Genomic DNA, 24,828 nt, shown 5'->3' with positions numbered 1-24,828 from the left:
AGAATTGAACTTATAAAAATTCTCTCTATTTGGATATGGCATAAATGAACATTTCATTTGAAAACCATCCAAAACAGACTCCCAGTAGCATATTTTGAAATGTCGAGAACCGGTCTTCGGGACTTCCCTAGTCGTCCAGTGGTTAAGACTCCGTGCTCCCAGTGCAGGGGGCCCGGGTTCCATCCCTGGTCAGGGAACTAGCGCACACATGCCTCAACAAAGATCCAACGTGCCACCACTAAGATCCGGCGCAGCCAAATGAATAAAATAAATATTAAAAAAAAATAGAAAACTAGTCTTCAACTCAGAATGCAACATTGCAACTGTGCTTTAAACCTGAACAGTTGTTTTTCATTAAGCTATTTTTATATAAATTATTTTTTTGAACAAGTACTTCTCCATCTCATTCCATAATATCGCTCTGTGCAAGTGCTGTAGGGGGCGTAAAATTGAATAAAACAGCCCCTCAGAGGATTTTACAATTTTAAAAAGGAGATATGACAATGGGAAACTTTCATTTAAGGTCAAGTGTCATTTGAAGGATCAAAGAAGATCCAGTTCATTTCGTTCCTAAAGTTGTCGCAGATCCTTCAGATAGTAACTGGCTTCTAAATGGATTAGGTTTTGTTCTTTGTGAGAAGGCTTAGGAACAGTTGAGGGAAGTGGGTGCATGGCTCTGAGCACGTGGAATATAAACATTCTTAAAGCACCTATTTCATCATGTCACTCCCCAGCTAAAAATCCTTCCAACAGCTCTTTATTTCTTGGCAAATACACATTTATTCATTTACTCATTCAAAAAAATGTTTACTCAGTGCCTACCATATGTGTAAAATCCAACTCCTCTTCCTGGCTTGAAAAACCTCCACAGTCTAGCACCATCATTTCTATTCCATTGAGGTCAGTTTCATTTCCAAAAGCTTCCCTTAGGCAACTGACTTTGTATCATGATTACTGACTGCGGAGTCTGTTTCTAGATTGTGAGCTTTGAAAGAAGCAATCTCCTTATCTTTGAACACCCCATTTCCAAGTATACAGGCCAGTGCTTAGTAAGTCCTTTTTAAGGGTTTTCTTGAGGCCAAAGGATCTAGAATGTAGGGTCCACGTGGACAGGGATTTTGTTATGCTCTTTTTTGTATCTTTAGTGTCTAGAACAGTGCCTGGCCCCAAATATTGAATACTTAGTACTTTGTGTTTAGTACTATGTGACAAACCCTCTCTGTGAATGCTCTGAAATGCTCTCACTTAAGCTCTTTTTCTTTTTTTTCCTATTTAAATCTGACCTCAAATTCAAGCCCAAGCCCATCTCTTTGGAGTCCTGCTCCCCAGCCCCCCACGAACTCTGGCAGCACGTTGGGTCTGTGCCAAACATCCTGAGTTCATCCGGAGCCTGCATTGCACTGTTCACTGTTCATCCTTACTTCTTAATCTTTCATTTCTTCTCCCAACTAGAGAATGAGCTCCTTAAGAATATGGAGCCATATTTTACATGGTTTCTGACTCTATCAGAAAGGACATGATTGATTAACTTGAGTTATTAATTAAACATTGTCATTTAGGTCTGGAAGGTTAAGCATTTCAGGGTTTCCAGTTCCCTTTGTCCTTAATGGATGGATTCCCGAGGACCTGAGCATTTGTGTGGGTTTGCGCACACACAGAACACTGAATATTGAAGGCTTATATACTTGAAGTGCCTTTCTCCAAGAATAAATGCATGGCCATTTAACTACCCCGCTTTTTTTTTCCCCCCCTTCAAGGTGAAATTTAAAAAGCCTTAATGGAGATCTGGGGTATAGGGAGTGAGGAAATTAAGAGTTAGGAGAGTGGAAGTAGGGAAGTGGAAATCATCTGGCCCCATCTGCAAAGCGTTTGGGCAAGTCAGCTTTCCATTTCTGAGAGGTTTCTATGTGCATTGTCATGAATATTATAGTCAAGTTACATTGGCTAAAAGGCTGAGTCTTTCCAACATGTGGAACTGATTTACTTGCCTTTTCCCCTCTTACCTCCTTTGAAAGCCCAAACACAACAACAACAACAAAAATTCAGTAACCCTTCAGAAGCTTTATTGCATTTAGGGAAGTGTTTCCATCTTGTTATGCCTGTCTTTGTTATCTCCGTTCCTATTTACTCACTGGCTCTCCTGGTTTAAATGCTACAACAGGAAATCAAGTGATCAAGACTAGAAACTTTGCTTGATGACATTATTGCTTTAGATTTTCCCTGCTAAATCAGACTGCAGGCTGTTCCTTTTTCCCTGTAATTTCTTTTGAAGGATAGAGAGGGACAAAACTGGCAACCCTTTATAAAGGTGACCCTTGTCACTGATTTGTGACTCTCCCACAAGCTTTCTTGCTTGCTATTCAGAGCTCACGTTGGTTTGAAGGGTAAGTTAAATACCATCAGACTAAGGAATTCATAATTTGAGTTCTTTTGCAAACTTGAAGTATCCGAGGGGCTGTGTGTATATATACTTAGAGCCTGAAGAGGACAGGGAAGGAAAAACAGGTGAGGGGGGAAGATTCTATTAATAGATTGTGGAGAAAAGGGGAATTTTTTTTATCTTAAAGAGAAAGGATACTGTTCCCTTTTTTGCTAGCTGGTTGAGTAATCAACCAAACTGACGGTCTGTATGACTTAATGCCTAGATTAATGGATACACACACGCTTATTTATGCTTACTATGTACCATGCAATGTGCTGAGGAATCATGGCATGGGCCAGTCGTCAAAGAATTTACAACAAAGTTAGAACCTAGAAATCCAGAAGAGTGGAAGGAAATAAAGTAAACTGTAAACTGGTTTTTACTGAGTGGTCAGACAGTAAATTTTTTTCCCTCTTCTTCCTTTACATATTCTCAAATTTTCTACAGTGAACATATTATTTTAACTGTAGCATAGACTGTCTTTGCTGCAGAAGTTCAGAGAAGGGAGAGATTACCTTTGGGAGGTTGTTAGGGTTGAGCTGGGACTTGAGTTGGTAAATATTTATACAGGTATTTTTGGCCCCCCGTACCTCCAGCTATCATAGCATAGCTATCATTAAGAGGATATTGTTAAGAGATGAACAATAATGGAATAGAATAATAATAGAATAACCATCAAGACTGTTCAAATAACTATCATAATGGCATGTGAAATACATTCGTAATGTTTTTAGTGCAGTCTACATAAATTTATCTTCACATTTATGAGGTTAAGATATGTGGAGTACCTTGTGCTAGACAGATAGTAAGCACTACACAAGCAGTAGTTATTATCATTTGTTATATATAGCAACCGTAAGACAAAATAAGGAAGTCTGTTGGGGCAGGACATGTGTGCCCAGGGTACCATTTGCACAAGGTCATCTATTGTGTACTGATTCGTTTTGTTTTAAATTCCCAATCTAGGCCTCTTCCTCTACCATGATATTCAGTATCTAAGCATTTCCTTTTGTCATGAAACTGGAATAGCCCTGTTTCTTGCAAGTCACTGTGGTATTCAAGATCAAATATTTTTAGTGAGGATCAAGCATGAACCCCTACATTGACTTTTTCCTCCGTAAGCTCTCAAGGTGGTGATCTAGTACACATGGTTCTCTGTAGAGTTTATTGTAATTGAATGTATGTCTTTTTTTTTCCTCGTGTGTCAACTCTTTGAAAAATGTTTGTCATTACCCATCATAAAGGAAATTCATGCTCCATTTTGAGATTGGGGGGTGGGGAGGAAAGTATATATGTTCTGGATTCATTTATTCATAGGCAAGCCCTGTTACTATTTTGGTCACTTTCTAGATTTTACCTAAGTTTTCTCTATTAAGGTGATGATTACATGGAGGATGATACATAAACTTTGGAGTTAGGCAAATTTTGCACCCAGACTTGGCCACTTAATTACAATGTTCTACATTTGGGCAAACCAAACTTCGAAGACCTCAGTTTTCTCACTTGTAAAATGATGACATAGTAGCTAACTACTATGAAGGGTTGCTATGAGTATTAAGTGAGGTGATGTGTTGCAAAGCACCCGAATCCATTCTGTGCCCTTGTTAATATACACGGTAACACTGTGTATATTAGGGGGTATATATATAAGGGGGGTATAATATACCCCCCTTACACACATATAATTAAAACAATATTTGTGTATTAAAATGCTCATTTTAAAATATGAACAATAACAAAAATCATTGTAAACACTTTTATTAGCTGCACAGTATATTATTGATTGGATGAAGTGTAATTAATTGGTCCCCTATTGGACAGTTAGGTTATTACTATTTTTTTTTTTAGTGGTAACCTTTACAGTACTCTTGGTAAACTGTTTTCTTGAACTACCTGTATCCAGATGAACAAATTTAGAGATTTTTTTTTTTAATGATGGAGAGTTGTGGCACCAGGTTTGTGATCTCAGAATGCAGATGATGAAGCCTCCTTAGAGGATGTCATTTTTCTGGACCTTCCATATGTTCAACAGTGTGAGGTTAAATAGTCTGGTAAAAATCGGACAATGTCTACTCTGGACAGAGTGATCCCTTATAACCTAGCAAAAGCTTATTCATGGGGTATGCTTAGGGGAGAATAGAGTTATGCATATGTTTTCTTCCCTGAAACACTTAAATTAAGTTGCCATTAATTCCCTGTCCAGTGATTGTTGGAGTTTGTTTTAATGACAGCATGGTTAATGTTGGTCAACATCCTGACATAACAGTGGTGATCTATATTTTCCTTCCCTTTGGCCACAATTCCTAGAACAGTAGGAAGAGATTCAGAGAGGAATGAAGCTGTTAGTAAACTGTCAGCCAAATTGGCTTGTGACAGAGACCTGTAAACGTCAAGAGAATACGCTTTTGAATAAAAATTCAGTCCTGCATTTTCTTAGCAAAGATCAGGGAGGGAGTCCAACAGAATCTTATTAGGCTTGTTAGAGGTATTTATTTCTCCTCTGTGGTTTTGTGCTATACCATTCATTTAAACATCTAGTTAAAATTTGGCAGAGCTGTTGGAGGAGTGAAGGTGGAGCCAACTGTCAGGATTGACCATCTTATTAAACACTCATGTAATTGTTCCTGTTCCAGTTAAGTGGAATTCTCTTGCCATCTGTTAAGCAGGCTCAATTAATAGAGAGATTTGGGAGGGAAAGATGGTGGGTAGGGAGGGTGGGTCAGTGGAGTGAGGACTTGGGGACAGGGAAGGACTAAGTTGCAGCCCTTAAGAGGTGAGGGAAAGTAGCTCCCCCTCCACCTATACACGCGAGCACACACACACATATACACACACACACAGAGCAGGATGTCTTTTTTTCTTTTCTTGCGGGAGAGGTAGGAGAACTGTATTCAAGTGTAATGTGGCTCTTTTTTTTTTCTTTCTTTTTGCGGTATGCGGGCCTCTCACTGTTGTGGCCTCTCCCGTTCCGGACGCGCAGGCTCAGCGGCCATGGCTCACGGGCCCAGCCGCTCCGCGGCATGTGGGATCTTCCCAGACCGGGGCACGAACCCGTGTCCCCTGCATCGGCAGGCGGACTCAACCACTGCACCACCAGGGAAGCCCATGTGTAATGTGGCTCTTTAATTTCTTCTTTGGGGGAGAAGGGGGAAGGCAGCGCTTAGGGAATAAAAGAACAGAATATGCAAAGAGGAGATTTGATTAAATTGTGTTATATAAGTTTAGAGCATCCAGGTTGGATGAGACTCAGATAAAGACAACTTTTTTCTTGCTGGAAATTCAGGTTAGTACAGTACCATTGATGGGAAGCTGAAGAACTAAGTCATGGTATATACTTAGAGTTTGAGGGAGTAATTAATATGTAGCCTCAGGGAAAGCTCAGGAGACCTTATCTGTAAATTGCTAGGTGACTCTCCAGTATCCGTACTGTCTAATTTCATCTGGTTGCAGATTGGGGTGTAGATTTTTTTTAAAGTATTTATAATAGCCCAGTTAACAGATTATTGTCCTTTTTAAAACTGCATAAATGATTTTTAAAATATACAAAAACATTTGTCTAGGGTATATTTTAAGGAGACTGCCTAGAATGTGTGTTTAAAGTAGATTTATTGAAGTATAGCATACATACAGCACAGTGCACAGTCATAAATGTACAGCTGGATGAGTTCTCACAAAAGTGAACACATCCCTGTAACCAGCACCTAGATCAAGAGACAGAACATTTCAGCATCCCGAAAGCAGGCTTCATGCCCTATTCAGTTGACTCTCCCACAAAATGTAACCACTATCTTGGCTTCTAATAGGCTAGGTTAGTTTTGCCTGTTTTTGAACTTGATATAAATGGAATTAACATTCTTTGTGTCCTGGTGTCTGGCTTCTTTCACTCAGTAATATGTTTATAAGAGTCATCATGTTGATGCATGTTACAATTGTGTGTTCATTTTCATCTTGCCCAAATATTTGACTGTGTGAATTCACACAGTTTGTCTATTCTGTTGCTGATAGGCATTTGGGTAATTTCCAGGTTGGGGCTATTATGAGTAGTGCTGCTATGAACATTCTTAAGATTTCTTTTGATAAACACGAACACATTTCTGCTAAGTATATACCAGGATGAGAACTGCTGGGTCATAGGATATGCATATAATTAACTTCAGAAGATACCACCAGTTTTCCAAGGTATGTGTTTTAATGAGGGAAAGATCAGTTTTGTCTTTAGATCAGAGTACTTAGTTGCCTTGAGCTTAAGAATAAGGCATGTTGTTGTTCTTTTGATTATGGAAATTAATATGACTGACAAAGAGGAGTCAGTGAACTATTTCTCCTTAAAATAACTTGTAAAAACCCCTCACCCATTTTAATGATGCTTTCACTATACAACAAAGTGTATTTTTACTTCTAGTATTTGACAAGAATGAGAAGAGTAATGGGCAAGAACAAGCAATATGTTTGCCTTTACTTCCAGGGATTTGTACACCAAGGAGATTGACTTCAAACTCCCTCCAGATTGTGCTCAAATTAAGAGTTCAAATGTCTGGAATTCCTTTGGTCCTTGAGGGAATTTGAGTAAGGGAAAGTGACAACTTGGAAATAGAATGTGGCATGCCCACCCTACCCACCTACATCCTAACCCTGTTACTGGGAGTAAAACATCAGAGAAGACGAACAATCTGACCTTTTGGGATTGCTCTTCATGTCATGTTTTAAGAAAACTTTTTTCCATTTCCACTTTTCAAGTCCTCTGACAACCAAGAAACTCTTGCAGTCACGAAAATGTCAGCTAGGTGTATCATTTGGAATTCCTGGCTCTCAAATTAAAAATAAAATGCTCAGAAAACTCTGTATTCTATTCCTTTCACAGTTTTACGTAGCAATAGAAAGTAATAAAAGATAAAACCTTTGTCTGGGACTCTTATTAGTTATGCCTGACATTGGTCATATGTATATAAAGTTATACCAGCACATTGTATCTTGCTTAAAATAAAATTGATAGAAAAAGACCTCAATCTTCACTCTTTTTCTGCATGCTGATATTAGGATTTCTAGATTATCCTGAATGAAAAGGTGATGTGAATAAATTTAATAGTTTTGCTAGAAGCAATGCCTGTTTTTAACTCACGACCTAGGTTTAGACCTCAACACTTGAATTTTTTACCTGTGACACGTTTTCTAACTTCTGAGCTGTAGTTTTTAATCTGTAAAATAGGTTTCAGATTGCTGTCTCCCACATTGGGTTGTTGTAGGGATCAAATGAGATCATCTATGTGAAACTGTAAACTATGAAAGTACTAAGCCTAATAAGCCTTTGAGAACTGGGCTTAGCAGGCCCTGCATTTTAAGAAAGATTATTACTGGCCATTAATCTAGAGCGTAATGGAATATCACTCTATACCTTGAGATCTTGGACACACAACTAAGCCTGAACTTTTAACCTTGCACCAGATGTGGCTGGCTGACCTGTTTAGTTGTGAGTTACTTGTCTAGGTTCTACTGGCCTTTCCCTAACACCCTTCCCCGCTGCGGGGAGAGGGGCAAAAAGTTGTTTGCTTGGTGATAGCTCCAAACTATTATTCTAGCAGGCCACCTTTCACTTCTGGGGTGGTAAGAGGGTTGTATAAAATATCTAAGTAGTCTGTAAGATCACTACTGCTCACGTCTATAACTTCTTTCTTTTAAAATTTTCTATTACCCACCTAATTTTTATTAGGTGTTGAGAATATAGAAACACTTATAAGCCATAAAAGTCTTTAATAAAAGTGTTGGCCATCATGATTGATAGTAATTGTTAAGAAAATGAATGAGTTAAACAGGGGCTGGACACGGCCTGGCAAACACTTCCTGGCTTATATTCCTTATTACTACTGAGGAATTCACCTTTCTTTTAACAATAAAGAAGAGGGAAGGATCTGAGGTTCCTCATTAGGTGTGGCCCTTGGTAGTTGTTTTGAGCAAAGTGGATCTGGTTTGCTTCCCAGAACGTGGGTTACTCCATCAGTCACCTCTTGGGGGAACACCTCCCAGGATAGGACAGATAATGTATCAACTGAAATATCGCTGCCAGAAATGAAATAAGAAATTGACCACACTCATCAAGATATGGAGACACTTCATGAATTACGTTAGTTTTTAATAAACCTGCACTCTTGGTACTGAGCAGGTTGTGAAAATCAAATTATATAAAAATAGAGAATATGGTCTGGGAGTGTAGGTGGCAGTGACATTGACACAGCCTCTAAAAGCATTGTTGTCTAGTGAACTAAGGTGTTCACCAGAAGACTGGGGCTGGAGGTCTGCAGATTTATAATTCCTTCTCCAAAATGATGTCTGTTTTAGGATTCAGAATCCTGATGCACCTTGATGATGAAACACCCCCAGTGAAATCTAAAGCAGAACCCTATAATCAGATGCATTAGTACATCTGCATCAAAAAGAATAAATACACTAAGTGGTTTAATAAAGACTATAAATACACATCAGCTCAGGATTTATTGCCAGTAAGTTCAGGTCATGTCATATTTTGCTAGCAAATGTGTTATGCAAAACTTATGATTTTCAGAGCCTTTTGAATTTTAGAATTACACATAAAGGGATTGTTGATCTGCATTATGTTTGGGTGTTAGCTCCTTAACAGGAGTGTTTTTCATATGTGTCAAGCTACCAGGTAGGAAATGCTCATGAGACAATAGGGTTAGTAGCACCATAACTGGAGTTGCACTGCCTGGGTTCAAATTCCAGCCTTGCCAACTGACTTTGGGTACATTACCTAATTTCCCAGCATCTTCGTTTTTCATCTTTGGAGCTGCAGGAATTTTGTAATTACATAAGAAATGCATATGAGGTACAATGTGAATTGCATTAGGCACTCAATAAAATATGCTTCTGTTTCCTCATATATACTCATATAATGGGGATAATAATAGTGCTTGTCACAAAGGTGTTTTATGGGACTGAAATAGGTATATAGGTGTAACATGCCTTAGAATAGTGTCTGCCCAGCAGTAAACATTTAATAACTAGTCGCCAGTATCATTATCACCATTACTAAAAATCTGTACCTTTCCTATCAGCAAGTCATTTTCAGGAAAGAAAAAGACAGTAAGCATCTGTTGACTGAATGAGTGCCGCATTGAAAAATTATGATAATTTGTAATTAGAATTTTCCAGACTGTAATTCCATCCCATTCCATCTCCATCTTTCCCAAGTGTGTTTGCTTCCCTTCCCCCAGCAACACCCCCCCACCCCACCCCTCCCCCAGCCCCAGCGCCTTGATTTTACTTCATTCGCACAGCACTTGATGAACTTGGCATTTGACTTTCTCATCACCACCATGCAGGTGTGTTAGGCTGTCTGGGAAGCTGTCCCAGATGCTGACAAACCCTTGTCAGTAGGATACAAAAGAACACGGGAAATTTTGGCTGACATCTCCATGTCTGACTCCTTACTCAACTGGAGAGTTCCAGAGGTATCTTTAAAGTTTTAGGATAAATGATGAGACTGCTGTTCCTTTTTTTTTTTTAACCAGTCCCTAACAGATACGTTTCTTGGGTTCTCTTTTTTTTTTTTTTTCGGTTTGTTACAGGTTAATCTCTTGTGATTGGTCAGTAATGGTGGGGTTTGGTAAAGTCATAAGTCTGCAAGATGTTGTAAATGCAGGCAATGTCTGCAGGACTGGGTACCAGCGAGGCAGAGACCAGCGGGAAGAATGTGTGTGCTTGTGTGCCGCAGTTTGGACTGATGTCTTGGCACGGCCATCTTATTTCCTGGCATGTAAGGACTGGATTCTCTCTTAAGGCCACACATATTTGGCAAGCCCTATTATTTTACTCTTTCGAGGGGCTGCTTGGGTAATGAAGGTGATAGACAATATTGGGTAGGTACCAGTTGGACAGGGACATGAGGGAATATGGAAAGAATCTTTTTTAAAGAGCTTGATTACATTAGACTGTAGTGTCTGTAAACAATTACAGCATTCAGGGAGTGCAGGATTTAAATGAGAAACACAACTTTGTCAGATTATACCAGTCGGATAAAATGGCATGGGCTCCGGAAATCTATAATTAAATGTATTTTTGAAAATGAAAAATATAGCGTAACATCTGGTTTATTTCACTACAGAAGTGGATGGGTATTGCTTACATTAAGTGTGATTGACTTTGGCTGATATTTGGATTTCTCTGTGTAAAATAACTATTTTAATTAAATTTCTCTGCTTGATTCTATTTGTGCTGTAAACAGCTTATTCACATACACATTCCTATAGAAAATGGCTGTCTTATTTAGAAAATCTAATGTTTGTTCATTTTCTTTTCCTTGCAGCGGATATTCAACTCCTTTGTTTACACTGAGAAAATCTCAAATGGAGAAAGTGAAGTACAGCAGGTAAGACGTGATTTAGCACTTGACATTCTCTGTCTTTGTCTTGCTTTTGGATGTGACTTCATTACACTTTCCAATCTCCACGTGAGGCTGTCTGTTGTTTTCTGTGTATGATTTCATATACATCTTAAGCAAAATGGTGACAACCTCCCACTTCACGTTCTTATAAGCAGTTGAAATAATGGTTATATAGATGGCTTTCTGCTATTCATGTTATACTTTGAAAAATATTATTTAGTGCCTTGTTATTGTTTTGGAAATTCCTAAACTACTCAAATTTTAAAATATTAGAAATTATTTCATCGGCTATAGGAAAAAGTGCCCAGGCTTTGGAATCAGACAAACCCCAGGTCACATTCTGGTTTTCCTACTTACTTCATGACTCCCAGGAAGCAATTTAGCCTTTTGAGCTACAGTTTCTCACTCTTAAATCAGAGGGACATAGTATCTGCATGATGGAGTTGTGAGATGAAGTAATGTCAAATTAACTGAGAATAAGTGAAATGCTTTAGGTGGAAGGCCTGACATAGAAGCAGCTCAGTGGATGTTGGCTTCTTTTGTTCTTTTATTTTTCTTTCCTCTGCTTGTATTCTTCCATTGCTGCTTTTCTCCCATCTTCTCAATGCTCTGTGAGGTCAAAAAGTTCTGAGGCCAGATTCTATTTACTTTATTTATAGCTGGCTTCTAATGGACTGCTTCCTAAATTAAAACATAGTGTTGGTGAACTTGGTCATAAATAATTGATCTGTGCTTGAAAAGAAGGGTGGTAAAGAGGATTCTGGGTTTTAATTTCAGTTAATCCACCAACTTCATTACACCATGTGACCACTGACTAGTAATTTGAAGCTAGGCTGGAGACTTAAGTAAAAAACAGGACCAAACTAAAAACCAGAGTGTAGCAGAGTGCTTCCACAGAATAAAAAGATAACTATAGGAAAATACATAATAATTTAAACTCTCTGGGGCCTTTACCTTATTCATGGAAAACAGCTTGACTTGATCTGAACTTCAGAAGTGCTATGCAGGAGGACAAAGTTTTGCAAGTATCATTAAAGTGAAGTTATTAATAGGATATTTATTTATAATAAATTACTGTAATTTGATCTTGAAGTTCAGCGTCTCTTATTTATAGACATTAAAGATCTTTATTGGTTTCTGCAGGTTAAATTTAGAGGATATAAGCCATTAAGCATGTACCCTTTTTCTTAGCTTTAGATATTTTTAAAAACTAATGACCTGAATTGTAGTGAATGTGGTTTGCTATATCAAATCTTACCTTCATAATTCCTGTCTTATTTTTATTCCAGCACACTGGAAAGTGCTTTAGGGTCGTGAAATTTAAAAGAGTTTTTATAGGGGAAGGTTTCTACACAAAGCATGTTCAAGGAAACTTTTTGGGAGACCAAAGGCCATTTGATAACATTTTCAAGAAACTGATCCAGGGATATCAGTTTTACTGCTTTTCTTGAGTAACAGATACAAGTTCTTCCTTCACTGTTTTTTTTTTTTTTTTGCTTTATAACAAATTTAATCAGTTATACATATACATATGTTCCCATATCCCCTCCCTTTTGCGTCTCCCTCCCACCCTCCCTATCCCACCCCTCCAGGCGGTCACAAAGCACCGAGCTGATCTCCCTGTGCTATGCGGCTGCTTCCCACTAGCTATCTACCTTACGTTTGGTAGTGTATATATGTCCATGCCGCTCTTTCACTTTGTCACAGCTTACCCTTCCCCCTCCCCATATCCTCAAGTCCATTCTCTAATAGGTCTGTGTCTTTATTCCTGTCTTACCCATATGTTCTTCATGACATTTTTTTTTCTTAAATTCCATATATATGTGTCAGCATACAGTATTTGTCTTTCTCTTTCTGACTTACTTCACTCTGTATGACAGACTCTAGGTCCATCCACCTCATTATAAATAGCTCAATATCATTTCTTTTTATGGCTGAGTAATATTCCATTGTATATATGTGCCACATCTTCTTTACCCATTCATCTGATGATGGACACTTAGGTTGTTTCCATCTCCGGGCTATTGTAAATAGGGCTGCTATGAACATTTTGGTACATGTCTCTTTTTGAATTATGGTTTTCTCAGGGTATATGCCCAGTAGTGGGATTGCTGGGTCATATGGTAGCTCTATTTGTAGTTTTTTAAGGAACCTCCATACCGTTCTCCATAGTGGCTGTACCAATTCACATTCCCACCAGCAGTGCAAGAGTGTTCCTTTTTTTCCACACCCTCTCCAGCATTTATTGTTTCTAGATTTTTTGATGATGGCCATTCTGACTGGTGTGAGATGATATCTCATTGTAGTTTTGATTTGCATTTCTCTAATGAGCAAAGATGTTGAGCATCCTTTCATGTGTTTGTTGGCAGTCTGTATATCTTCTGTAGAGAAGTGTCTATTTAGGTCTTCTGCCCATTTTTGGATTGGGTTGTTTGTGTTTTTGTTATTGAGCTGCATGAGCTGCTTATAAATTTTGGAGATTAATCCTTTGTCAGTTGCTTCATTTACAAATATTTTCTCCCATTCTGAGGGTTGTCTTTTGGTCTTGTTTATGGTTTCCTTTGCTGTGCAAAAGCTTTGAAGTTTCATTAGGTCCCATGTGTTTATTTTTGTCTTTATTTCCATTTCTCTAGGAGGTGGGTCAAAAAGGATCTTGCTGTGATTTATGTCATACAGTGTTCTGCCTATGTTTTCCTCTAAGAGTTTGATAGTGTCTGGCCTTACATTTAGGTCTTTAATCCATTTTGAGCTTATTTTTGTGTATGGTGTTCGGGAGTGATCTAATCTCATACTTTTACATGTCCCTATCCAGTTTTCCCAGCACCACTTATTGAAGAGACTGTCCTTTCTCCACTGTACATTCCTGCCTCCTTTATCAAAGATAAGGTGACCATATGTCCGTGGGTTTATCTCTGGGCTTTCTATCCTGTTCCATTGATCTATCTTTCTCTTTTTGTGCCAGTACCATACTGTCTTGATTACTGTAGCTTTGTAGTATAGTCTGAAGTCAGGGAGCCTGATTCCTCCAGCTCCATTTTTCGTTCTCAAGATTGCTTTGGCTATTCGGGGTCTTTTGTGTTTCCATACAAATTGTGAAATTTTTTGTTCTAGTTCTGTGAAAAATGCCAGTGGTAGTTTGATAGGGATTGCATTGAATCTGTAGATTGCTTTGGGTAGTAGAGTCATTTTCACAATGTTGATTCTTCCAATCCAAGAACATGGTACCTCTCTCCATCTATTTGTATCATCTTTAATTTCTTTCATCAGTGTCTTATAATTTTCTGCATACAGGTCTTTTGTCTCCTTAGGTAGGTTTATTCCTAGATATTTTATTCTTTTTGTTGCAGTGGTAAATGGGAGTGTTTTCTTGATTTCACTTTCAGATTTTTCATCATTAATGTATAGGAATGCCAGAGATTTCTGTGCATTAATTTTGTATCCTGCAACTTTACCAAATTCATTGATTAGCTCTATTAGTTTTCTGGTAGCATCTGTAGGATTCTCTATGTACAGTATCATGTCATCTGAAAACAGTGACAGCTTTACTTCTTCTTTTCCGATTTGGATTCCTTTTATTTCCTTTTCTTCTCTGATTGCTGTGGCTAAAACTTCCAAAACTATGTTGAATAAGAGTGGTGAGAGTGGGCAACCTTGTCTTGTTCCTGATCTTAGTGGAAATGGTTTCAGTTTTTCACCATTGAGGACGATGCTGGCTGTGGGTTTGTCATATATGGCCTTTATTACGTTGAGGAAAGTTCCCTCTATGCCTACTTTCTGCAGGGTTTTTATCATAAATGGGTGTTGAATCTTGTCGAAAGCTTTCTCTGCATCTATTGAGATGATCATATGGTTTTTCTCCTTCAATTTGTTAATATGGTGTATCACGTTGATTGATTTGCGTATATTGAAGAATCCTTGCATTCCTGGAATAAACCCCACTTGATCATGGTGTATGATCCTTTTAATGTGCTGTTGGATTCTGTTTGCTAGTATTTTGTTGAGGATTTTTGCATCTATGTTCATCAGTGATATTGGCCTGTAGTTTTCTTTCTTTGTGACATCCTTGTCTGGTTTTGGTATCAAGGTGATGGTGGCCTCGTAGAATGAGTTTGGGAGTGTTCCTCCCTCTGCTATATTTTGGAAGAGTTTGAGAAGGATGGGTGTTAGCTCTTCTCTAAATGTTTGATAGAATTCGCCTGTGAAGCCATCTGGTCCTGGGCTTTTGTTTGTTGGAAGATTTTTTATCACAGTTTCAATTTCAGTGCTTGTGATTGGTCTGTTCATATTTTCTATTTCTTCCTGATTCAGTCTTGGCAGGTTGTGCATTTCTAAGAATTTGTCCATTTCTTCCAGGTTGTCCATTTTATTGGCATAGAGTTGCTTGTAGTAATCTCTCATGATCTTTTGTATTTCTGCAGTGTCAGTTGTTACTTCTCCTTTTTCATTTCTAATTCTATTGATTTGAGTCTTCTCCCTTTTTTTCTTGATGAGTCTGGCTAATGGTTCATCAATTTTGTTTATCTTCTCAAAGAACCAGCTTTTAGTTTTATTGATCTTTGCTATCGTTTCCTTCATTTCTTTTTCATTTATTTCTGATCTGATTTTTATGATTTCTTTCCTTCTGCTAACTTTGGGATGTTTTTGTTCTTCTTTCTCTAATTGCTTTAGGTGCAAGGTTAGGTTGTTTATTCAAGATGTTTCCTGTTTCTTAAGGTGGGATTGTATTGCTATAAACTTCCCTCTTAGGACTGCTTTTGCTGCATCCCATAGGTTTTGGGTCGTCGTGTCTCCATTGTCATTTGTTTCTAGGTATTTTTTAATTTCCCCTTTGATTTCTTCAGTGATCACTTTGTTATTAAGTAGTGTATTGTTTAGCCTCCATGTGTTTGTATTTTTTACAGCTCTTTTCCTGTAATTGATATCTAGTCTCATAGTGTTGTGGTCGGAAAAGATACTTGATACAATTTCAATTTTCTTAAATTTACCAAGGCTTGATTTGGGACCCAAGATATGATCTATCCTGGAGAATGTTCCATGAGCACTTGAGAAAAATGTGTATTCTGTTGTTTTTGGATGGAATGTCCTATAAATATCAATTAAGTCCATCTTGTGTAATGTATCATTTAAAGGTTGTGTTTCCTTATTTATTTTCATTTTGGATGATCTGTCCATTGGTGAAAGTGGGGTGTTAAAGTCCCCTACTATGAGTGTGTTACTGTCGATTTCTCCTTTTATGGCTGTTAGTATTTGCCTTATGTATTGAGGTGCTCCTATGTTTGGTGCATAAATATTTACAATTGTTATATCTTCTTCTTGGATCGATCCCTTGATCATTATGTAGTGTCCTTCTTTGTCTCTTCTAGTAGTCTTTATTTTAAAGTCTATTTTGTCTGATATGAGAATTGCTACTCCAGCTTTCTTTTGGTTTCCATTTGCATGGAATATCTTTTTCCATCCCCTTACTTTCAGTCTGTATGTGTCTCTAGGTCTGAAGTAGGTCTCTTGTAGACAGCATATATGTGGGTCTTGTTTTTGTATCCATTCAGCCAATCTGTGTCTTTTGGTGGGAGCATTTAGTCCATTTACATTTAAGGTAATTATCGATATGTATGTTCCTATTCCCATTTCCTTAATTGTTTTGAGTTCGTTATTGTACGTCTTTTCCTTCATTGTGTTTCTTGCCTAGAGAAGTTCGTTTAGCATTTGTTGTAAAGCTGGTTTGGTGGTGCTGAACTCTCTCAGCTTTTGCTTGTCTGTAAAGGTTTTAATTTCTCCATCAAATCTGAATGAGATCCTTGCTGGGTAGAGTAATCTTGGTTGCAGGTTTTTCTCCTTCATCACTTTAATTATGTCCTGCCACTCCCTTCTGGCTTGTAGAGTTTCTGCTGAGAGATCAGCTGTTATCCTAATGGGGATTCCCTTGTGTGTTATTTGTTGTTTTTGCCTTGCTGCTTTTAATATGATTTCTTTGTGTTTAATTTTTGACAGTTTGATTAATGAGTGTCTTGGCGTATTTCTCCTTGGATTTCTTCTGTATGGGACTCTCTGTGCCTCCTGGACTTGATTAACTATTTCCTTTCCCATATTAGGGAAGTTTTCAACTATAATCTCTTCAAATATTTTCTCAGTCCCTTTCTTTTTCTCTTCTTCTTCTGGAACCCCTATAATTCGAATGTTGGTGCGTTTAATGTTGTCCCAGAGGTCTCTGAGACTGTCCTCTGTTCTTTTCATTCTTTTTTCTTTATTTTGCTCTGCAGCAGTTATTTCCACTATTTTATCTTCCACCTCACTTATCCGTTCTTCTGCCTCAGTTATTCTGCTATTGATCCCGTCTAGAGTATTTTTTATTTCATGTATTGTGTTTTTAATCGATGCTTGATTCATCTTTAGTTCTTCTAGGTCCTTGTTAACTGTTTCTTGCATTTTGTCTATTCTAGGTCCAAGATTTTGGATCTTGGAAATAGAATCTTGGATCATCTTTACCATCATTATTCTGAATTCTTTTTCAGGTAGACTGCCTATTACCTCTTCATTTGTTAGGTCTGGTGGGTTTTTATCTTGCTCCTTCTCCTGCTGTATGTTTTTCTGTCTTCTCATTTTGCTTACGTTACTGTGTTTGGGGTCTCCTTTTTGCAGGCTGCAGGTTCGTAGTTCCCGTTGTTTTTGGTGTCTGTCCCCAGTGGCTAAGGTTGGTTTAGTGGGTTGTGTAGGCTTCCTGGTGGAGGGGACTAGTGCCTGTGTTCTGGTGGATGAGGCTGGATCTTGTCTTTCTGGTGGGCAGGTCCACGTCTGGTGGTGTGTTTTGGGGTGTCTGTGGACTTTTTATGATTTTAGGCCACCTCTCTGCTAATGGGTGGTGTTGTGTTCCTGTCTTGCTAGTTGTTTGGCATAGGGTGTCCAGCACTGTAGCTTGCTGGTCATTGAGTGAAGCTGGGTGCTGGTGTTGAGATGGAGATCTCTGGAAGATTTTCGCCGTTTGATATTATGTGGAGCTGGGAGGTCTCTTGTGGACCAGTGTCCTGAAGTTGGCTCTCCCACCTCAGAGGCACAGCACTGACTCCTGGCTCCTCAATTTGGGATGATTTGTTGTCCATTCATGTATTCCACAGATGCAGGGTACGTCAAGTTGAGAGTGGAGCTTTAATCCGCTGCTTCTGAGGCTGCTGGGAGAGGTTTCCCTTTCTCTTCTTTGTTCTCACAGCTCCTGGGTCTCATCTTTGGATTTGGCCCCGCCTCTGCGTGTAGGTCGCCGGAGGGCGTCTGTTCTTCGCTCAGACAGGACAGGGTTAAAGGAGCAGCCTCTTCGGTGACTCTGGCTCACTCAGTCCGGGCGGGAGGAAGGGGCACGGAGTGCGGGGCGAGCCTGCAGCGGCAGAGGTCGGCGTGACGTTGCACCAGCCCGAGGCGCGCCGTGCGTTCTCCCAGGGAAGCCGCCCCTGATCCCGGGACCCCGGCAGTGGCGGGCTGCACAGGCTCCCGGAAGGGCGGTGTGGGCAGTGACCTGCGCTCGCACACAGGCTTCTTGGCGGCGGCAGCAGCAGCCCCAGCGTCCCATGCCCGTCACTGGGCTCCGCGCTTTCAGTCGTGACTCGCGCCCGTTTGTGGAGCCCCTTTAAGCAGCGCTCTTAATCCCCTCTCCTCGCGCACCAGGAAACCAAGAGGGAAGAAAAAGTCTCTTGCCTCTTCGGCAGCTCCAGAGTTTTCCCGGACTCCCTGCCGGCTAGCTGTGGCCCACTAGCCCCCTTCCGGCTGAGTTCTCGCCGCCAGCCCCAGTCCTCTCCCTGCGCTCTGATCGAGGCCCGAGCCTCAGCTTCCAGCGCCGCCGGGGCGAGCAGACAAGTTTCCCGTGCTGGTGAGTGCCGCTCGGCACCGATCCTCTGTGCGGGAATCTCTCCGCTTTGCCCTACCCAGGTATGTGGGGAGTTTCTTGCCTTTTGGGAGGTCTGGGGTCTTCTGCCAGCGTTCAGTAGGTGTTCTGTAGGAGTTGTTCCACGTGTAGCTGTATTTCTGGTGTATCTGTGTGGAGGAAGGTGATCTCCGCGTCTTACTCTTCCGCCATCTTACCCGGAAGTCCTTTCACTGGTTTTTGAACATGAAAGTTGTTTTGTTTTCTTGGAGTGATGTTCTTTTTTCTTTTTATCTAGATGTGAACAAGTTGGGAAGCCTTCCATAATAATTTTTAAAAATTATTAGTAGCTGATTTAGCACACATAGAACACTGGTGATTTCAGTATATTATCACATTGATTTTTTCCATATAACCCGAAGGAAAGATACTATCCTTATTACAGATGAGGTAGGTGAAACTCCAAAAGATAGAATAAGTTAGCTATAGTCTCATGACTAATACATAAAAGAGCTAGTTTTCAAAGTAAGTTTACACTAAGTTATATTATCTGTATTTTTATTTTAACAGAGTTTATTTTTAAAATCTGTATTTTCATACAAAACAGCAGTCTCTGCTAAACTGTCTTTGGCTGAATAAGTCAGATAAAGGAGAGTCACCACATCGTCAGTTCTGCCTTCTCTCTTTGATTGTCAAAAAGTTCTCTTTTATATTGACTAGGAATGTACTTTTTTTTTTTTCCGGTACGCGGGCCTCTCACTATTGTGGACTCTCCTGTTGCGGAGCACAGGCTCCGGACGCGCAGGCTCAGCGGCCATGGCTCACGGACCCAGCCGCTCCGCAGCATGTGGGATCTTCCCGGACCAGGGCACTAACACGCGTCCCCTGCATCGGCAGGCAGACTCTTAACCACTGCGCCACCAGGGAAGCCCTAGGAATGTACTTTTTAACTTTTCTCTAATTTCTCCAGTCTCTTTAGAAGAACCCTGGACAAAATAGATCTTATGCCTCTTTTGCATCCAGTATTTGGAGATAATTATCATTTAGTCTAAAATTTAAAATACCCAGGTCGTGGATAATTTCTTCTTCTATGACAAGATTTCCAGGCCCTTTCAGTCCTCTGGTCACTCTAACAACAACAATAATAATAAAAGCTTAGATTTACATATTTACCGAGTATCTGCTCTCCCTTCAATATTGTGATACTCTTGTGGCTTGAATTGGACTAGAGTTATTCCCATTCTAAAGTGACAAAACAGAGAGTTCCTCGCATCTTCTTGACTTCATTAATAACTACCCAGGAACTTTGGGCCCTGTGATCCTGGACAGTACCAGAATGAAATCTTTAGGGAAATGCTTACCTTGTAGGTTTCCTGTTCTATCCCCCATCACAGTCATTCACACTTTCATATATATTATCTCCTTGAAACTTCAGAATAACTCTGTAAGGTAGGTGGAGTTATTATTACTAACCAAGTTCAGAAAGGTCAAGGATCCTAGATAATGAGTAATTGAGCTGACTTTTTAAAAATTGTGAAAGATATCAAACATGTAAAGAGTATATAAAACATATGAGTAGAATAAAGAAATACTATATTAAAATGAACACCTCAACCTACTACCCATATAAAGAAATAAAGCATTACCGGTACTTCAGAAAGCCCCTATGTGACCTTCCCAGGTGGTACCTCCTTTCCTCTCCCAGAGATAAGTCTATCCTGATTTTTTTGTTAGCCATTCCTTTGCTTGTGTGTGTCTGTGTGTGTCTGTGTGTTTGAGATATATATATATATATCTGCAAATTCATTATTTGACTGTTTTTGTTCTTTATATACATCTTAAGTGTATTATTTATATATCTTGCTATTTTACTGAGCATTATATTCCTTAAAATCACCTATGTTGATATCTGTAACTAAGGTGCCTTTATTTCCAATTCTGTGGTATTCCATTAAATGCAGTTTATGTATCCATTTTTCTGTTGGTGATGTTTGGGTTGTTTCTAGTGTCGTAATTTTTGTTGCTGTTGTTCACATCTCCTGGTGCAGAGTTCAGGTGGAATAATTCTTTGAATTGCAGGAACATTATTATCCCTCACCTCTGCCAATTAAATGCTAGTGTGTGTTTATCTATACATGTTCCAAGTGCCCTAGGTGAGGAGATGGACTGTTTAGCTCAGGTGGAGAATCCCTTCTCTAGAGTAGAATTGCTGGGTACCAGAGTGTTCAATGTGTCTGGATAATGCAAAACTGCTTCCACAGTTGTTGCCACGGGTTACCTTCCTACAGACAGAGTACTGGAAATGTGCTGCTCTGTACCGTCTTCAATACTTGGTGTTACTGAGTTTTAATCTTTTCCCAGTTTGGGGTGTCTGAAATTACATCTAATGGGTTTAATTTGTTTTACCCTGATTACTAATGAGGTTGAAATGACTTTTTACATGTTTATGGTTCATGTTTGTATGTTTGTTGTTTTGTTGTGTCAAATGTCTGCTAATGTCTTTTGTCCATTTTTAAAATTGGGTTGTTTCTTTATTTTAGAAGTTTAAATATTCCACACATGTTCTATATCAGCTCTGTCCAAAAGAGACTTCTGTGATGATGGAGATGTTTCATATTGGTGCTAATCAAGCAGCCGCTAGCCACATGTGGCTACTGAGCACTTGAAATGTAGCTAGAGCTACTGAGTAATTAAATTTTAAATTTAATTTAATTTAATTTTAATAAAGTAGCCCCATATGGCCAGTGGTTACCATATTAGATTCCCTTACAGGTTTATGTTTCATAAATATAAATGTTCTCCCAATGTGTGGCTTTTCTTTTCACTTTCTTTATGATATCTTTTAAAGAATTGAAGTTTTAATTTTAATAGTCAGGTTTTTTTAAACCAGTCTTTTCCTTTAAAAGTAGTCATCTCGGACCTCCCTGCTGATCCAGTGGTTAAGACTTCGCCTTCCAACGCAGGGGGTGCAGGTTCAATCCCTGGTCAGGGAGCTGAGATCTCCACATGCCTCACGGCCAAAAAACCAAAACATGAAACAGAAGCAATATTGTGACAAATTCAATAAAGATTTTAAAAATGGCCCACATCAAAAAAAAAATCTTAAAAAATAAATAAATAAAAATAGTCATCTCTATGGGACAGGTTTCATAAAGCAAAGAGATTTACTGATGATATTGAGAGATCTTAATGTTCGTTTTAACTGAATTAAACTTTTGCTTTCTTATCTCAAGCTAAATATTTTATAGTATTTATTAATAAGTTAAACAAAAAACAACTTTTCCTTTTTGGCCTCTGTTTATTGTGTGTTGTTAAATTCTGCCCCAAAGACATAAAGATTTTCTCCTTTATTGTCTTCTAAAACTTTTGCCTTTCTCATTTAAGACTTTTATCCACCTGGAATTGATTTTAGTGTTGGATGTGAAGTAGGTATTCAATTTCTTTTTCCTCTGCCCCATATGTATTTCTAAGTGTTCTTATACTATCTGTTGAACAATTTGTCTTTTTTTTCATCTGTTTTCAGTCATTAGTCAAGTTTCCACGTATGTGTGAGTTTGATTTGGTTCCACTGGTGTATTTATCTGTCACTCTGCCAGTACCACGTATTCCAAAGGGTAACACTGTCCCCTTCATTTCTTTTTTTTTTTTTTTTGCCTTTTAAAATTAGTGGACTTTATTTTTAGAGCAGTTTTAGGTTTACAGAAAAATTGACCAGAAAGTAAAGTACACAGAGTTCCCATGTACCTCCTCTGCTTCCTCACAGTTTCCCCTATTAGGAAAAAAATTGCATTAGTGTGGTACATTTGTTATACTTAATGAACCAATATTTATACATTATTATTAAAAGCTAAAGTTAATAGCTTACATTAGAGTACACTCCTTGTTCTGTACAGTTCTATGGATTTTGACAAGTGTATAATGTCATGTATCCACTATCATGTTATCAAACAGAACAGTTTCACCTCCTTAAAACCTCCTGTGCTTCATTTGTTTAATCTTCCTTCCTTTCCTCTCTTTGAGCCCCTGGTAACCACTGACCTTTTTACTGTTTCCATAGTTTTGCCATTTACAGAATTGCATTTAAGTTTTTAATTTCATAAAAACTTTCATAAAAATTATGAATTTCATAAAAACTAAAAATTATAGTTTTGAAGCACAAAATGTAGACCATTTCTTCCCTGAAATAATACAGTACATAGCATTTTCAGGTTGACTTATTTCCCTTTGCAATATGCATTTACAGTCCTTCCATGTCTTTTCAAGGCTCGCTACCTTATTGCTTTTAATGGCTGAATAATATTCCGTTGTATGTATGTAGGTCAGCTTGTTCATTCACTTGTACATTAAGGGACGTCTTGGTTGCTTCCAGATTTTAGCAATTATGAATAATGCTGCTGTAAGTTTGTGTGCAGATTTTTATGTGGACATAAGTTTTCAGTCCAACTGAGCAAATACCAAGGAGTGCAATTGCCAGATATTATGGTGAAGTATCAATATATAGTGCAAGGAACTGCCAAACTGTCTTAAGAAGTGGCTGTACCATTTTACATTCCTACCAGCAGTGAATGAGAGTTACTGTTACTCCACATCCTCTTCAGCATTTGATGTTGTCAATGTTCTGGATTTTAGCCATTCTAATAGGTGTGTTGTAGTATCTTATTTTTGTTTTAACTTGCAATTCCTTTCTTTTTTTTAACATCTTTCTTGGAGTATAATTGCTTTACAATGGTGTGTTAGTTTCTGCTTTATAACAAAGTGAATCAGCTATACATATACATATGTTCCCATATCTCCTCCCTCTTGTGTCTCCCTCCCACCTTCCCTATGCCACCCCTCTAGGTGGTCACAAAGCACCGAGCTGATCTCCCTGTGCTATGCGGCTGCTTCCCACTAGTTATCTATTTTACATTTGGTAGTGTATATATGTCCATGCCACTCTCTCTCATTTATTTTTCTTGAGAGCATCTGTGGCTATTTGCTATTATATAAGAATTTTTTTTTAAACATATTTTTCTGTTACTATTGAGTCCTATGTATTTATTTTATATCTAATTATCTTCTTAAGCTATTAGTCCTAATAATTTACCTATAGATTCCTTTGGGTTTTCTGTGTAAATAATTATATATGCAAATAAGATAGATTTGATTCTTTCTTTCTAATTCTTGTATTTTTTATTTCTTTTCTGTGTCCTGCTACACTGGCCTCCAGAAAAGTATTGTATATGTATGGTAATAGTGGCCACCTATGATATGTATTATTTTTATTGTTTAGTTTCAGGTGTATTTTATCATTTCTTCTTTGATCTATTAGTTATTTAAAACTATGTTCTAAAATTTCCATATATCTGTAGAGTCTTTCTAATTTTCTAGCCATCGCTTCTGTTTTCCTCATTGTATTGAGAGCATAGCTCTTTGGGTTATAGTTTTATGTAGTACCTCCTATCAGATTTCCCACCTTGGCCAAGCCCTGAGGTTTCTCTCTTATCCATGTTGTGCTGTGCTATCATCAAAGTGGAAGCTCAAGGTCTCCAGATTATGCCCAATTCTCAGGGTAAAAAGCAAGGTCTGGCACTGGCTTATTTCCCACATTTCTGGCTCTCACCTTGTTTGGGGACTTAAGTGCCCCTAAAGGTAGTTTCCACTTTCATCCAGGGCACTAACCTCTTAACAATTATAAGAACAATTACAACTGCTTCTAAAGATTTGTTTGATAAGCCAAAAACAGATTAGTTATTCAAAGTAGGTTATTGACCTATGTCCTCTTAATTATAGCTCACAATCTTTAGTTGGAAAGGAACCACTTCTTTATGCTTGTTTTTGTATGTTTCGTAGTATCTGGAATACTGACTTGCATTTTCTATCCATCATTTCTCCTTTGGGGTAATGAAAACTAGAGCCCCAAGGGTTCTTGCCCTCCCTCTTTACTATCAAAGCTTATTGAGAGTTGGATCTGACTTATGCATACTATGTAATTAGGCAGTAAATCTAACGTGTTAATATCTTTCTGGTTAGGGGAGCAATATAATTAAAACTAATAAAAAACATTTTGTGATTCTTGACTCTTACCACAAAACTTTCTATGGTATATAGACTTTTCCTTGCTTTTTCTCATTTCTTTTAAATTAACCTTCAGAGTGTGGTCCTAAATTGACTAACAATGTGTTT

The 24,828-nt window shown here is 38.5% G+C and overlaps 1 protein-coding gene across 1 annotated transcript in view; it reads left to right on the top strand.

Annotated features, from left to right (window-relative positions):
* The window catches only part of CACHD1 (cache domain containing 1), a 231,837-nt gene that overhangs the window by 81,683 nt on the left and 125,326 nt on the right, over positions 1–24,828 (top strand). The window contains exon 2 of the mRNA XM_081225215.1: positions 10,740–10,802. Coding sequence (XP_081081341.1) covers positions 10,740–10,802 — 63 coding nt within the window. The remainder of the gene's footprint in view (positions 1–10,739; positions 10,803–24,828) is intronic.

This window comes from Mesoplodon bidens (genome assembly GCF_964165515.1).
Source record: "Mesoplodon bidens genome assembly, chromosome: 2".
Classification (NCBI taxonomy): domain Eukaryota; kingdom Metazoa; phylum Chordata; class Mammalia; order Artiodactyla; family Ziphiidae; genus Mesoplodon; species Mesoplodon bidens.
This window is presented reverse-complemented; position numbering and strand designations above follow the sequence as displayed.